Genomic DNA, 15,401 nt, shown 5'->3' with positions numbered 1-15,401 from the left:
CTCCCGCGGCCCCACGTTTGCTCGGTCGGTATGAACGCTTACTAGGAGGGGGCCTCACGTTTGCTCTTACTCAGTCCTCGCGGGACTCTACTAGGAAGGTACTATTATCATCGCATTGAGAAACTGCGGGTCGCCAAGGCCAAGGCCACACCGCCAGTCGGCGGTCTGGTCGACCCCAGGTGCCCGGACTCTTTTACGCCTCAATGACACGGCCAGCAGCGCGGAAACCCGCACACACCCGGGGACAAATTCGTCCAGAGCGCAGAGGCGCGATTACCCTGACAACCAGCGGGCGCCCAGGCCCGCCCACGGCGCTCCCGGCATGCCCCGCGTGGCGTGATGCCGGAAGTGTACGCCGGAGGTGAGTGAGCGCTTCCGGAGTGAGTGAGCGCTTCCGGCGGCCATCTCGGCGTCGCTGACTTCTCGGTGGTACTGCTGTCTTGGGCCTTTCTGCCGTCATGAAGGACGTACCCGGCTTCCTCCAGCAGAGCCAGAGCTCCGGGCCCGGCCAGGCGGCCGTGTGGCACCGCCTGGAGGAGCTTTACACGAAGAAGTGAGCGCCACGCTGCGAGGATCCGGGGGCGGGAGAGCGAGACCGGCGGGGGGGCGGGGGGGCGGGGAGAGGCGGGACCGTGCGGGGCCCCGGCGCGGGGAATGGGGACCCGCCCGGCGGGACAGGTGGGCGGAGGAACCCGGAGGGGCAGAGCCGAGGAGGAAGGGGCTGGCAGCCTGCAAGCATCGAGCAGCAGAGCCGTACAGAGGCTTCACTGCCTTCCTGACTGAGGGGCTGGTAGTGCCTGGGTGCTGAGCCCCGTCCTCAGGGCTGAGGCCTGTGGGTTCACTGCTTGACACCCTCTCGGGGTCACACTGCCGTCCACGTGGGGTAACAGATACCGGTGTGTGTTCTCAGCCTTGTCCCACAGCGTGGCTGTGTGCACAGCCGCCCTCCTCAGCTGTCTGGAAGGGATAAGCCAGGGGCCAGCGCAGTTTTGTCCTTTCCCGCGGTGACCCTGCAGCTGGTTACCCGCTGGGGTACAACCACTTTCCCTTCTCCCACGGCCCCTGCTTTCCATTGTATTTCATTATGGGGCTTTGTGCTCCTTGGGAGAGCGCAGTTTGTGTTTGTTTAGAAATAGGGTGAATTTTAAAAAAAGGAAAGAAATAGGGTGAGTTTCAGAGCGATTAAGTTGTTGCTAAGCACCAACCTCTTTTTAAATGAATTAGGATAAATAGGAGCACCGGGCTGGCGCCGTCCCATGGGAAAGTACGCTTGTGATAACCTTCCTGTTAACAGCCCAGCGCTCAGCATAGTGCCTGGCACGCACGACGTTCAGCTTTCTGCTGTAAGCAATTTCTGAGACAAAATCCTTAGTATCTGGCAAATAATTGCTTGTGTTGGGTAGCACTTTGTATCTTTCAAAGTACTGTATTTACATTGTTAGCAATTGGCGTTTGATTTCAAATGTGCTGTCATTCTAAGGTTTTATGCATTCACTCCTTCAGTTTCTCCGAGCATCCCGTTCACAGGTGAGGAGACTGAAGCTCAGTTTACTCTCCTTCCCTGAGGTACTCAGCTAATAAGTGGAGGAGCAGGATTTCAGCGTGAATGTGTGTGGTTACAAAGCTCTTGTTTCCAGTCGAACCTCACAGCAACCTTCTGAGGTGGTGCAGAAAGATGAGGGAACTGAGTGTCAGATGCTCTGACCTCAGGGAGATGTGACCACTGAGCAGCAGAGCCAGTAAAGAACTCGGGTTTGTCAGCGTCTGCGTGAGCACCTTCCTGGTACACGGGAATTTGTTCCTGAGTGTGTGTGACTGACAGGCCCATCAGGGCTGAGGGCATCTGTGATGAGAGGGGAGTTTATAGGTCTGAAGGGCCTTATGTTTTTCAGGTTGTGGCATCAGCTGACTCTTCAGGTGCTTGATTTTGTGCAAGACCCGTGCTTTGCCCAAGGAGATGGTCTCATTAAGGTAAATGATTTGTCATGCTAGGTCAAATTATATAAATGAGCTCAAGGACTTTTTAAGATAGTAAGTGGGGTTTAAAATAATACTCAGCAGTCACTTTATGTAGGGCACTTAGGGCTTTCTGTGTTTCCTCATTTATGCTTCATCACAACATTGGGAGATAAATACTACTGTTACTCAATTTTTTTAACATAGAGTGGACACCAAGAGATTAAGTAACTTGCCATAAGTCACAGCTAATAAGTGGCAGAAGAGGATTCAGACAGACATTCTGACTTCTAACATCCCAGCCTGAAATACTGTCTTTCAGAATCTCCTGTATCTTAATGTTCATAGCCTTTGTTTTCTGTCCTGTACTTTTAGAAACTGTTATTCAAAAATTGAAAGTTCAAGACCAGGTAGGGGGTGGGGTAAGATAGAGAGGAGAATTCCCGTAGGGACCCTTTAAATAACTGCCATCACTCTTCCCTCACCCTCCCCAACTCTGCTTGCCTGCCTAAACCTTTGTCCTGGGCACTGTGAAAGATAGAGCGCCTTTTGTGCTTCGCCTTTTGTGCTTCAGATGGGAAGGGGAGCAGGGGGTGCTGTGTAATGTCACGCCGCCTCTGTATTAGAGCGCTTTGAGAATTTTGTCAGCACCAAAATGACCACTCTGCCCCAGCCTTTCCCAGACCCCTGACAGACCTCCGCAATGTGTTCACTGCAGCTTCCTCTGTGAAGTCTTTCCTGACTTCTTGATCTTTGCTGCGTTTCTCTTGGATTCTGCGTGAGTCAGGGATTCCTACCTGCATTGGAGCTGAAAGCTAGTTCATAGTGATAGCTTGAACTACTGGCCCCGGATACTTTATATGTGCTCACAGTGGAGCTTGCCACCTTGTTACCCCACCACCTGAGCTCCTAAGGTTTTCCTGTGGTTTATACCCATCAATCTGACATTTGACTACTCAAAGGAACTTACAATCTGTAAGCCTGGAGATTTTGCTGGGCATTCTGTCTTCTGGATTATGTGGAGAAATGGTAAATTAGAGCTGATCAATGATAAATTAGAACAAATGATATTTGTTCCCTGAGGTTCTATATCTTAGTGAAGGCTAATTCACAATTGTTTATTTCTATCCTATGCCCTCTCATCTTTAAATCACTTTCTACACATAGCAAAAGATTTCCTCAACCTCAGGGTAACGTGACACTCAGGTCAGCAGATTTAACTTTACTATTTACATGGACAAAATAAGCCTTTAAAAATTGTTGGGACCCAGCCCACATAACTTTCAGATAGATAGCATTCATGAATTTGCAGTCACCAGAAATAATTTTGAGTTTCTAGATTTAGCGGACTTCTTTTTTTAGAGGGCTTTTATTTTAGGTTCTCCCATGAATTATAATAGGTGTCAGAAACGTTGAAACCTTCCCTTTTAATGAGGAGGATATCTTTGAAATAGTCGTTTTTAATGAGAAAGCCATTTTATTTACATGGCATTTTTGCTAGGTGGCAAACTTAAATATCTAACTGGCTGCTACAGGGATTTCTTGCTTTCTTTTCTCCCCTGGTTTTATTGAGAAATAATTGACATGTAACATTGTAAGGTGTACAGCATAACGATTTGATGTGCATTTGTGAGAAAGGGTCACCACAGTAACGTGACTTACCACCTCACGTAGTCACCATTTTTTTCCTTGGGAAGAGAACTTTTAAGACATACTCTCAGCAACTTTCAAATCTGACACTGTTACGGTAGTCACTGTACTGTAACATTACATCTCAGTACTTACAAGTAGAGATTTGTACCTTTTGACCACCTTCACCCATTTCACCCACCCACTACCCCTGCCTTTGGGAACCACTATTCTTCTCTGTATCTATGAGTTTGATTTTTTTTTAAGATTCCACATGTAGGTGACATCATGTGGTATTTGTCTTTCTCTGAGGTGTTTCACTCAGCATAATGCATTCAGGGTCCATCCTTGTCACAAATGGCAGGATTTTCTTATGGCCGGATGATATTCGTGGGTTTGTGTGCCCGTGCGAGTGTGTGCATCTGTGAGTTCATGTGCACACAGCTATGTATATGCGTACCACATTTTCTTTCACAGGGACGTTTTCATCTTTCTATCTTCGTATTCCAGAGGACCTTCAGACTCTCCTTATCCTGAGTTGACCTTGTCTAGAGGTCCCCCCCCGACACACACACTTTGCCCTGGACTCTTCCTTTGCCCCATTACCCAGCCATAAGCTCAGAGGTCATTGCCGGCTCCTCTTCTCCGGGGACTGCTCGTGTCTGATGAAGTCAGCTGAGCAGCGTGTCTCTCCGACTGTTGGTCTAGCCTCACTCTCCTGTCTTACCGACTAGTAGCCTCAGCTGGTCTCTCTCCCTGTCTGTTCCCGTGCTGCTATCTGTGCCCAGTCGTGTTTCTAAGGTGCAAACGTGAGCATGTGTCTCCGCCGGCTCAACCTTGACCTTAGGACAGAGACCAAGCTCCAGTGCTTCTCATTCTCTGTGTCCCTCACAGACCATCCTGAAACGTACAGTTTTTAACTCAGTGCTTTTGCATGTTTGTTCCTGTCTGGAATGGTCTCCCAACTGCCCCCTCCCACACCAAATTTGTCCACCTCTAACTTCTCTGCGTTCCCTGAAACTCAGTTGTCACCATTTCTGGAACAACCTTTGAAACATCTCTCTTTGGCTGACCCACCTATGTGCTTTTATTTCCCTGGTCTTAAGCTGTCCGTATTGTCATTTGTTTACAAAGAGCTCCTCAAAGGCCAAGCTGTTGTCTTAGCCATCCTGTGTCTGGTACCTAGCAGAGTCGAGTAAGTGCCCAGGTGCTTGCTGAATGGCTGAGAAATTTGGCAAGGGGATGTAATTACCTGGCAGTCTTCTAAAATCTGTTACCGTGTTTCCCCGAAGCTAAGACCTAGACGGGCAATAATATAAGACCGGGTCTTATTTTACTGTAAGACCGGGTCTTATGTATAACACAAGACTCGGTCTTATATTAATTTTTGCTCCAAAAGCCACGTTACTGCTGATTGTACGGCTAGGTCTTATTTTCGGGGAAACAGGATAGGTTACCGACCTTCAAACTGATAGTTTGTTTGATGTAGTACTTTGGAAGAAGAGTATAAGTGTTGGTCCTGAGGCGATTATTACATGACAGGTTCTATTTCCCAAAGCTGGGGGTGGGGGAACCCTTGCTTTTTCCAGTAGTCTGTTGGTGATCATTTATGTGAACCTAATAAGCCCAAATTTGGGTCTCCTGTCATTCAGCAAACATCCATGCAATGCTGCCATGACACAGCACCACGATAGTGTCTGGAGTCTGGGTTTTGCAGAATGAAAGACGTCTTGTAATTACTCTCCATGTTTTGGTTCCACAGCTTTATGAAAACTTCATTAGTGAATTTGAACACAGGTAAAAAAAAAAAACTCTTGTCAGTTTTTGACTTTGAAAATGAAAACGTACTTACTTGCTGACACTCAAAGACCGATACTTTATTTCAGGGTGAACCCTTTGTCCCTGGTAGAAATCATTCTTCATGTCGTCAGACAGATGACTGGTGAGTCCCACTTTGTTTCTTAAAGGAGCAGGTCCAAGTGGTAATTAAAATCATCTTGAAATGTAAGTTAATTGAACTTGTGCATTTTGATACAAAATACCAGTTTCTAGCATATTTTTATTACATTTTGTGTTCTAAACTTGAAGATTATCCTACCTACAAGTGTCCTGGTTGGTAGAAACCAGTCTGTAAAGATACTTTGTTGGTGATTCTTCTGACTTGGTTCTTCTTTCTTTTCCAGATCCTAATGTGGCTCTGACTTTTCTGGAAAAGACTCGTGAGAAGGTAAATTTAAAGTTTGAGCCAGACCTCTGAAAATAGTGGCTTACATTGTGAGTCTGTGCTCCTTGTCACAGCTCTGGGGACTGGCGTCTGCTCGTGTGAGCTCTGCTAAGGTATAGGGCTCGTGCCCTCAGTCTGCTGCCTGCACTTCTGAGGTCCCTTGTTTCTGGCGTCTTTAGGTGAAAAGCAGCGATGAGGCGGTGATCCTGTGTAAAACTGCAATTGGAGCTCTAAAATTAAACATTGGGGATCTACAGGTTACAAAGGTGAGGCTCCATAATAGGAAAAAATCCTGGTTTTCTTCTTGAACTATTGAAATAATTTAAAATCACAAACAGTTGCAAAAAGAGCGTGAAGAACTCTCTTCTACCCTAACCTCAGATTCTCATTGTTAATAGTTGGCCCATCAGTGTGTGTGGTCGATTGTGTTTTTCCCCTCAAACCACTGAAGAGTAAGTTGCTGGTGTCGTGCCCCTACCCTCAAACAGCAGAGCGCTGCCCCGCGTGAGCAGAGCATGTCCACCCAGCAGGAGACCACACAGCCCTGGCCAGTGCTCAGCACGTGGGCTCCTACCGACCAGGCCAGCACATGAGCCTCACCGCTGACGAGCCTCACGCTGCACCTGCCGTCTGCACCCTGGTCACTGTTGGAGCTTCTGTCTGCATCTGCCTGTGTCATTCCCACTGTAGTGTAACTTTGGACACAGGTGTGGGTCTAGGTGGGGGTTAGCTCACCTTGTTTCACCAGACTGTGTGTCTGTGTGTGGTTTGGTTTGGATTTTTTCGTGACCGTAATACTAAAGGAATTACTGGGGGTAAGTGTTCCTGTGCTCACTGCCCTAAAAAAATTACTGCGTCTCAGCCACACACGTACTCATGCACTACATTTTGTTTAGAAATATTTAAGACGTACTGAGTTATAAGATAGTGTAAGGAATGCTACTGGGCATCCAGGTGCCCCAAGCAGCTTAGGGGTGAGGCAGCACCCAGCAGTTGGAGCTGCAGGGCCGCTCCCCCAGCAGTGCTCGGGCAGGTGCTACTCAGACCAGGCAGGGATGCAGAACTCTAAGTGACACAGTATTGTTTTGATGTGCTAGCTGGGTGCCAGCTTGTTTTTGCTGTTAGCTGGTATCTCACTGTGTAAACACTTCACAGCCTGTGTGTTGGTATCCCAGTGAAGGGATGCAGGTTGGTTTTTCCCTATTACAAACGGTGCTCTTAGCATTTCCATGCCAGACTCCCCATGTACGTGGGCAGAATCTGACGTGGGTGAGACTACAGGCGTACGACATGTACTGCCCACCTTTACCAGGTATTGCCAGATGTTTCTCCAAGGTGGCTCACGCTCCCGCCGCACCCCATGCCAGAACTCCCAAAGTGTGTGCTTTCAGTACTATTTCAGACTATTTCATTCCTGCCAACCTAATGGAGATGAAATGGAGTCTCGCTGGGGGTGTAGTTTGCATTCCTTGATGACTGATGGTTTGTTGGCCTCTCCATGTTTCCACTTCCTGTCAGTTGCCTGTTTATATGTTTTCTTGTGCCCCTTTCTCTGTGTTGCTTGCCTCCTGTTGGTTGTGAGTGTTCCTTAGTGGTCACGGTCCCTAGGGGTTACATGTGCCATAACTATCTTTTCCCATTTCGAATTAACTGAAACTTTCCATTTTAAGATAGTCAAAGTAATTGCGCTTTTCATTTTGTCACATATTACTTTAAACTGTTTCAAGTTAAAAACAAAGGCGGTCTTGCTTCCTGTGCACAGGAAACCATTGAAGACGTGGAAGAAATGCTCCACAACCTCCCTGGTGTGACGTCAGTTCACAGTCGTTTCTACGATCTGTCCAGCAAATACTATCAGACCATCGGGAACCATGCCTCCTACTACAAGGACGCGCTGCGGTTCCTGGGCTGCGTGGACATCAGGGACCTGCCAGGTACCGGCCTGAGGCCACGGCACACGAGGAGCTCACTCTCGGAACACTGCTGTGAGGTGCTTGAGGCAGCAGGTCTCAGCAGCCCCAGTATGTTCCACCTTCTTGAGGAAAGTGCGTGGTTAGAGGGTGGGCAGGTTAAGTGAGTCCCACGAGGGCCTATTTCTCCTAACCGCTGGGGGCCAGGAACACAGCGCTCCCGGGAGGAGGCGGGCGGGGAATACAGACAGACTCACGTACACTGAGGAGGAAATAAACGAGTGACTTTGTCTCCCATGGAACTTGCATATGTGGTTGCAGCTCTAATCGGAGTCAATCCATTGCTTTAAAAGAGGTGGCTAGTAGTAGGGCTCTGCTATGTAAACACCCCGAACGTGGAAGGTTTCTCTGCTTCACGTGAGACTTTGAAGGCCGTGCTGGGCGGTTCACGTGATGGTGTGACGAGCTGCTTCTTGTTCTAGCTCCAGAACAGCAGGAGAGAGCATTCACGCTAGGGCTGGCGGGACTTCTCGGCGAGGGAGTGTTTAACTTTGGAGAACTTGTAAGTGGGCGCTGGGCACCGCCTTCACAGGGGCCACTGTGCGTTTTACATGCTGAGTGGCTGTGTCCCCACAGCTCATGCACCCTGTGCTGGAGTCGCTGAGGGACACCGACCGGCAGTGGCTGATTGACACCTTGTACGCCTTCAACAGTGGCAACGTGGAGAGGTTCCAATCTCTGAAGGCCGCCTGGGGCCAGCAGGTCAGTCACGGGGTGGGGGGAGGGGCAGAGCATGTCACAGTGCTCATTCCTTCATTCAGCACATCGGTCTGCGCACCAGCCACTGGGGGACTATACGCTGAGGTGGGCCGGCCTTGCTCTCACAGCGCAGCTGGTTCCGAGCTGGCGGGTCACCGTGGTGTTCAGTGCTGCAGACAGTGCACGCAGGAGCTCGTCTACACTAGGTTGGGGGTGTCACAGATGCTCCCAAAGGAGGAAAGGCTGTGTGTGACCTTACGAGTGAGGAGTAAGGAGCCAAGTGCAGCAGAGGAGGCTCTGAGCATGTTGCAGAGTGGGCTTGTGAGGCGTCAGTGCTTGAGTGACAGGATGGCGGTGGGTATGGGGGAGGGGTCAGTGCGGGGTGGGGCGGTTAGGGGTGGGGAGGCTAGGAAAGGGCACGGGGCCGGGAAGGGGCCTTTGGGCTGCGTGGGAATTAGGGAGGTACCTACTTAAAACTTGAGCTTCCACAGTAGCTGTTCTTTTTTAAATGAAATGTTACTGTTTTTGTACTTTTCTGAAACTTTCAGTTCTCTCAAAGTTCAAAATGAACTTGTAGAATTGACATTTGAAACAGGGGAGATGTAAGTGCACTGAAGAGGCAGGAAGCAGATCTGGCCGAACTTGACTGGTCCGGCTGTCAGTGTCGAGGGAGACGGCATGCCACTAGGGAAGGTGGCTGGTCCTAGACACCAGAGAGGAAGCCTCCAGAGCCAGCGCTCTGTCCACACAGAGCCCATCTGTAGGCAGCAGACCCTTTGTACAGAAACGTCCCTGCAGGACCGCCTTGCTTTGCTCTGTGCTCAGCTGAGAGCGTCCTGGCCCACCAGCAGGGACCGCCTGGTGTGTGGAAGGAAGGCCATATCCCGGTGCTTGTGGGCTTGTGGCCGCGCTGCTTTCCTTACAGACTCATAGCTCGCTCTCCACTTGAGAGTTCGTCCCCGGGGCAACTCGGTCTGCTCAGGCACAGGCTGTGTCCATCCCGGCTCCCTGTGCCAGAGGGACCCGCACGCCTGCTTCGTGTCCTGGCCCCCGGGGTTTGTGAGACGAGTACAGCTCTTACCTTGTTGGTTCTTGGGGATTCAGCTAGGCACTTTCTAATGATTTCCTAAGAAAAATAAAGTCCCAGTGACTTGAAGACAATCGTGAGTCCACAGTGTAAAACACGTGTGCCTGCCTGGTGTCTTTTGTTCACCTGCTGTCGTGAAAGTGTCAGCGCCCAGGTCAAGTAACCAGCCATGTCTTCCCTCTGCAGCCTGACTTAGCCGCCAATGAAGCACAGCTGCTGAGGAAAATCCAGCTGCTGTGCCTCATGGAGGTGAGTGACCACTGACCATGGGACTCGATCCTGCTGGCGGCCCCAGGGTCCCGCGAGCCCTCCAAGCCTCGGGGTGCAGTTTGAATGGGTGACATCTCTCCCGGCCCACCCCTCTCCTCCACCTTTTCCTCGGCTACCACTTGTGTTTATTTTGGGTTTGGGTCACAGCTTCAATGACCCCTAGGAGGTGCCTGACTGTCCGAGCTACAGTAGCTGCCACTTGGTCACACTGGCGTCCCATCTTCATGCCCATCTGTCTTCCCCACTGGGATCCGAGCTTTCTGAGAAAGGGGACCTTGTGTTTTTCGCCACATTATCCACAGGTCCCAGGGCTGTTCCAAAGCTCATTCCCTCACCTGAGTCCTGAAAGCTTGTGCTTAGGACATCCGACGGCTGTTCAGGAGATGTCAGTATGGACGCTAATGTCTGTTTTCTCAGCTGGGAGTGACCAAAATATCCTGGTCAGTTCTCTGGCAGTTTTTATTGGGCAAAGCGGCTAATAAACAAAATTTTTTTTCAGATGACTTTCACACGACCTGCCAATCACAGACAACTCACTTTTGAAGAAATTGCCAAAAGTGCTAAAATCAGTGTGAACGAGGTATGTCCTCTGGGCTCTGGGCTCGGGTGTTACAGCAGTACCACTGCTGCCCCAAGGGGCCAGGGCTCAAGGTGCAGAAAGAAGCCCCCCATGCCCATGTCTGCCCTCAGCCTGCAGAGGCCCCCCCCAGCTCATGCTGCCCCTCTCCACAGGTGGAGCTGCTGGTGATGAAGGCCCTGTCGGCGGGGCTGGTGAAAGGAAGCATTGATGAGGTGGACAAGAGGGTCCTCATGACGTGGGTGCAGCCCCGCGTGTTGGATTTGCAGCAGGTGACGTGACTGAAGTGCGTGGGGTCACTGTGGGGGCATCTGGGAACCGTGCTCTGAGTTTCCTTTGGATGGAAGCCACTGAGGGAGAAGGCGTGGCTGGAGGAGTGCTTCTGGAGCGGGAATTCGTGCTGTGGGCACTGCCGGCTGTCAGAGGCCCAGGTGGGAGGCAGCCTGGGAGGTGACCCCGTGTTTAAAGGCTTATCCTGACACCAGTGCTACCTGTGCTGATAATGCCTTTTAATCTGAAAATGGGCGCTCGGATCAGATAACGCTCCTGCTTATGTGACTGAGCTCAGACCCACCTGTGCGTTTCCGTGTGTCGCCTGCGTCCTTTCACGCAGGGTATGGAAAGTGTCCCTGTCGGAAGAGCTGACGGGGTAATCCCATCTTGTACACCCGCCCCCCAGCTCCAGTCTCCCCATTGGTGCTGCCCATTCGGGCCATGGTCCCCAGGGGTCCTGACACCTGTGTGGCCCTCCCTGCTTTGCCCGCAGATCAAGGGGATGCGAGACCGCTTGGAGTCCTGGTGCGGGGACGTGAAGAGCATGGAGATGCTGGTGCAGCACCAGGCCCAGGATGTCCTCACCTAGTGGCCTCGGCCTGCCCGGGGGCCTCTGGGCCGACGCAGCTGTGGCGGGGCTGTTTACTTGGGGGGAGGGCGTCTGCTTGGAGAGGAGACAATTCTTGCTGTGAACACAGGACTGTGGTTATGGAGCCCGGCCGTAGGCAGAAGCCCCCTCAGTGGGTGTCTCCTGTGGCCTGCAGGCGGGTGGGGACACTGGATCTCTGGTGATGAGTTAGGCGGAAGGGTGGGCACCCCAGGAATGGGAAGGAGTGGTCCCAAGGTGTGTCCCTCCACCCACATGTGTGAACATTGAGACTTCCTACAATAAACACCTGTGCTTTGTCCTGCCTGTAGCGGTTCCTCTGGCTTAGATTCCATGCAGGTCACTGGGAGACCTGAACCTGGAGAGATGAAAGCAAGAGGTGGAACCTGGGGAGGGTTTGGTGGGAATGAGAAAAGGGCACAATGCCCTGTGCTGGGCCTGGCAGAGCTGGGTACAGAGCGCCGCGGACATTTGTCACTCCCTTGCCACCTAGCCAGCAGCGTCTATGACCCGAGTGGCCCACCACTGACACAAGCCGGCCTGCTCTGTGTCGGGTGGGGGGGTGCACGAGTGAAGAATCAGCAAGGAGCTTCAGGTGGGGAGAGGGCTTTAATGCCACCCCTCCGTGCCCGCCTGTGGCAGTGGCAGCACCGTCGTCACGCAGCAGGCTTCTTGTAGCTCTCCAGGTGGGACAGCACCCAGCCTGCAGGGATCAGGAAGCTGAAGAAGGTCACGCCCAGTGCTGCGGCCTGCTCCTGGGGGGAAGTACACGTCAGTCCCTGGGCCCATCTGCAGGCGGATGTGCGGGGCTCAGCCCGACTTGGACACAGGCTGCCCCACCCATCCAGGGGCCTGCTGGCCCACCCAGCTCTTCCAGCCAGCTTGTCAGATGGAGGAGGGCTGGCTCCGGCCTGTGGGCGGGGCCTCTGACAGCCTGGCTGTCCTGACCTTGACCGCCTTCCCAGGGCACGATGTGTACGTCTGTCGTGCAGGGTGGCAGACAGCAGGCCTTTCTCTACGTGGTCAGGTTCAGAAGCTTGGGTGGACAGCGTGTGGTACTGAGCCTGGGCCTGGCCGCCCCTCCCCCATTTCCTAAAGCTGAATTAGGTGCCAGGTCGGAAACTAATCCTTGCTTCTGAATTCAATGCCTAGAGAGTGAAGAGCAACATTGCCTGAGAATGGGGACCTGTGGCTGGGCTCAGATCTCAGTATTGTTGAGCCCCATGACCTTGGGTAGATGACCTAGACCGTGGCTATTTATGGTGAAAGTAGAGTTGTCAGCTCTGCTGGAGCCCAAGGGTAACAGGCCTGTTCTCACTGGTGCTCTCGCTGCCCCCCAAAGCTGCCCCCTCAGCCCTTGAACCGGTCACGAAGCTGCAGTGCACACTGAGCGCCCTCCCTCCTCAGCCCTTAGCACCTGTCATTTGCCCGAATGAGAGGGGGTTCTGGGCACCGGAGCCCCATCCCCCTGACTGACTGCTGGCTGCTTCGGGACGCTGACCTGCAGGCGATGGCTGCAGGGACCCTTTTCCTGGAGTTGGGACTCTGTCCCAGCCGTAGGACTGACACTCAGCCCCAGGACCCCCTCAAGAAGCTCCAGGCCTGGGCACGTTCTGTCTCCCCCATGTCCCACCCTGAAACCACCTCCCAAGAACACCTCAGGGCTGCCCTGCCCCACCCCACCCCACCGCCGCAGCCTGGGAGGTACTCACTGAGGCAGAGGTGGGTGTTTTGGCCGGTTTGGCGGAGATGTGCACCCTGGGGACCACCCAGCCCCCCAGGGGGGCTTGCAGCAGCCTGATGGCGGGGGCCAGCCTCATGGTTGTTGAGCCAAGCTCCCTAAGTCCAGCGAGGTACGCTCCCTGTGTTCACCTCGTGTGTCCTCTGCTTGGGCATTGGAGCTTTTTATAGCTCGAGGGGAAGCTGCAGCTGTCCCCTCCTGTCACAGGGCTTGGCAGAAAGGACGCCTGCTTGGAACTGGAACCAGCCTCAGACCGCAGCCTCCAGGCTCTGTCCCCTGCTGTGGCATGCGAGGGGATGCTTCGAGCCCCTTGCATTGCCAGCAGGCTTGGCCCTCTCCGGAAAGTGTTGTCACTTCATGGTGAGAAGGGGACTCAACCAAGGACCAGGACCAGGGAAGTCGGGTTTGAGAATGCAAGAGGGGCAGGTGACACGAAGAGCGAACCTGCAGGACCTGGGCTGTCAGCAGGCAGCACCACAGAGGGCGACTGCAATTCCCTGACCAGGCCTCCCGGCTCAGCGGCCAGCCTTCCCTCTCTCCACTGGTGGGGCAGCCAGGTGGACCGAGCCCTGCTCCGCAGCCCGTCACTAACGGCCTGTGCTCCTGAGTGGTGGGCAACCCTCACAGGTGCACTGTGGAGGGACAGGACCTTCCCAAGAGCCAGCTCTGGCCAGGCGCGTGTCCCTGCCTGCAGACCCCGGTGCAGGCCCGTCTCTCCTCTCACTTGTGTTGCTAAGTGTCTGTCCTTCCCACGCAGACATATGTCAGTAAACGTGTTTTCCTGCCCCTGGGAGCCGGTTCACACCTGTCTGTGCAAACTGATTTCTATAAGAATGGAAGTGACCAGCTGAGACCCGCTGCGGCCCTAGGCCCTGTCCGCTGGTAGAGACCCCAGAACCCTCCGTCAGATGCCAAGGTCAAGTCCCCAGTGTCTTCTCCAGCGTCCCTCCTGATTGCTGGATGCTGAGCCGCTGGTTTTCCTCACCCCCATCCGGATCCTGTGCCCCTCACTGGCCCCAGCACCTTGGCAGTCTGTCCACCCACCCTGCACTGACCTCACCGGCCTGCTCATCCCAGCTGCTCCTTATCAATTATGATATTGTGGGTGCATTGACACTGACCGACGCTCCCACCTGTGGTCGAGTCCCCGTGGCCCTCAGCGTGTCCGCCCCGCTCTCCGGCCACCTGTCTGAGTACCATCCTTGTCTTCCTCTGGTGCTCACTGCTTGTCCAGGCTACAGCCAGCCCCGCACCCCACTGCTGTCCTCTGCAACCGCCGAGAGCAATCGGGGCGCCTCAGCTCCCATGCCTGGGTCCACGGCCTAAGGGTCCCACTCCTGCCTGCCATGCACCCCTGCACCGGCCTACAGCCAGACTCCCCATGCTGTCACTTCCCTCACACAGCCTGTCCTTCTGCTGTCACACTGTTTCCTTGGCACCTCTTCAGGCCTCTGGTTGATTGTCAGCTTTGGTGGCTGGGCGTCTGGTCGTGCTCACCCTTCAGTGTTTGGGGCAGCATCAGGCTTGCCAGGTTCTCCATCAGTGCTGACAAGTGGATGGGAGTGGGTAGAGTTTCCCATGTGCCAGGCACTGGCTTAGACTTGAGGGAGGCAAAGCTGAGTCAGACACGACGGACAAGTGCAAGGTCGCACCAGCAGCACTGACCTGATTGTCATGGTGAGTGACAAAGGCCACAGCACAGAGTGCGCTCATGAGGTGTCCCCACCCAGGAGCCGAAAAGCAGCCGACGTCTGACCACATTGGTCCCTAACCCCCCGACAGCGTGGTCCCATTGTCACTAGGGACAATCACGCCCATCAGTCTGTTAGAAGTGGTGACTTGATTGGACCACATTGCACGAGGGACATAATTTGCCTTTGTTCTTCCCTGAACACCACACTTGGTCTAACGGTGGGACATGCTCCTGGACTCCCTCCCCACCGCCCAGGGCCCAGGCCAGCCTGGTCAGTGACTTGGTTTCCCAAGGAGAAGCCGAGGAGAGGCCAGGGAGGGAGGTCCTGAGTGTTATCTCCAGCAGAGCTGGGGCCACAGGACATGGGGGCTCTGCCCCTCCTCCAGAATAATCCCTTCCGCTTGCAGCTTTAATTATAGCTTTGGGGGCCAGTTGGGGATAAGGCTGTGGATTAGAGGATCAATCACTCAGGCCTGGCTGAGGGGGGCTCCTTCCCCACCCTTCCTGGCATGGGGGGGTCAGGGGCAGCAGAGTCCCAGCCTTACACTGGGTAGGGGAGGCCCCCAGGGGCGCCTGTCCTCCAGGGCCCTAGCCTCTGCCTCCGGCCTAGAAGGCCCCAACAGCTCCAACCTCTAGCCCTTTCCTCCCGTCCTTACAGGCCTTCTGACCTGCCTG

The 15,401-nt window shown here is 53.5% G+C and overlaps 1 protein-coding gene and 1 long non-coding RNA gene across 3 annotated transcripts; one reads left to right on the top strand and one right to left on the bottom strand.

Annotated features, from left to right (window-relative positions):
• The first annotated feature begins 203 nt into the window (after positions 1-203).
• PSMD13 (proteasome 26S subunit, non-ATPase 13) lies at positions 204-11,598 on the top strand. 2 transcript variants are annotated; one of them, XM_074337043.2, is made up of 13 exons: positions 204-361; positions 1,893-1,971; positions 5,348-5,382; positions 5,472-5,527; positions 5,769-5,812; positions 5,989-6,075; positions 7,572-7,743; positions 8,202-8,281; positions 8,356-8,481; positions 9,752-9,814; positions 10,335-10,415; positions 10,568-10,684; positions 11,179-11,598. In XM_074337043.2, exons 1-13 carry the CDS (start codon positions 204-206, stop codon positions 11,272-11,274), a joined length of 1,194 nt encoding a protein of 397 aa, XP_074193144.2. In that variant the 3' UTR covers positions 11,275-11,598. The 2 variants fall into 2 exon arrangements, with proteins under 2 accessions (XP_074193144.2, XP_019575030.2); XM_019719471.3 differs by having other exon boundaries at positions 310-553.
• Positions 11,599-11,882: 284 nt separating this feature from the next.
• LOC109439217 (uncharacterized) lies at positions 11,883-14,456 on the bottom strand. Its single transcript, XR_002136468.3, has 2 exons — positions 13,005-14,456; positions 11,883-12,047 (listed from the first exon to the last, which is right to left on the bottom strand). It is a non-coding gene; the product is annotated as an uncharacterized LOC109439217 (long non-coding RNA).
• Between the last annotated feature and the right edge of the window lie 945 nt (positions 14,457-15,401).

Source organism: Rhinolophus sinicus, chromosome 14, assembly GCF_057876585.1.
Source record: "Rhinolophus sinicus isolate RSI-liver-muscle chromosome 14, RSI-T2T, whole genome shotgun sequence".
NCBI lineage: Eukaryota > Metazoa > Chordata > Mammalia > Chiroptera > Rhinolophidae > Rhinolophus > Rhinolophus sinicus.
Note: the sequence above shows the minus strand (reverse complement) of the source record. Positions and strands in the feature narration are given on the sequence as shown.

Coding starts and splice junctions, on each gene's coding strand:
- PSMD13 (XM_074337043.2), top strand. CDS start 204: ATGACACGGCCAGCAGCGCGGAAACCCGCACACACCCGGGGACAAATT. Junction 5,813..5,988: donor TGGAAAAGACTCGTGAGAAG/GTAAATTTAAAG, acceptor TGGCGTCTTTAG/GTGAAAAGCAGCGATGAGGC. Junction 8,282..8,355: donor TGTTTAACTTTGGAGAACTT/GTAAGTGGGCGC, acceptor GTGTCCCCACAG/CTCATGCACCCTGTGCTGGA.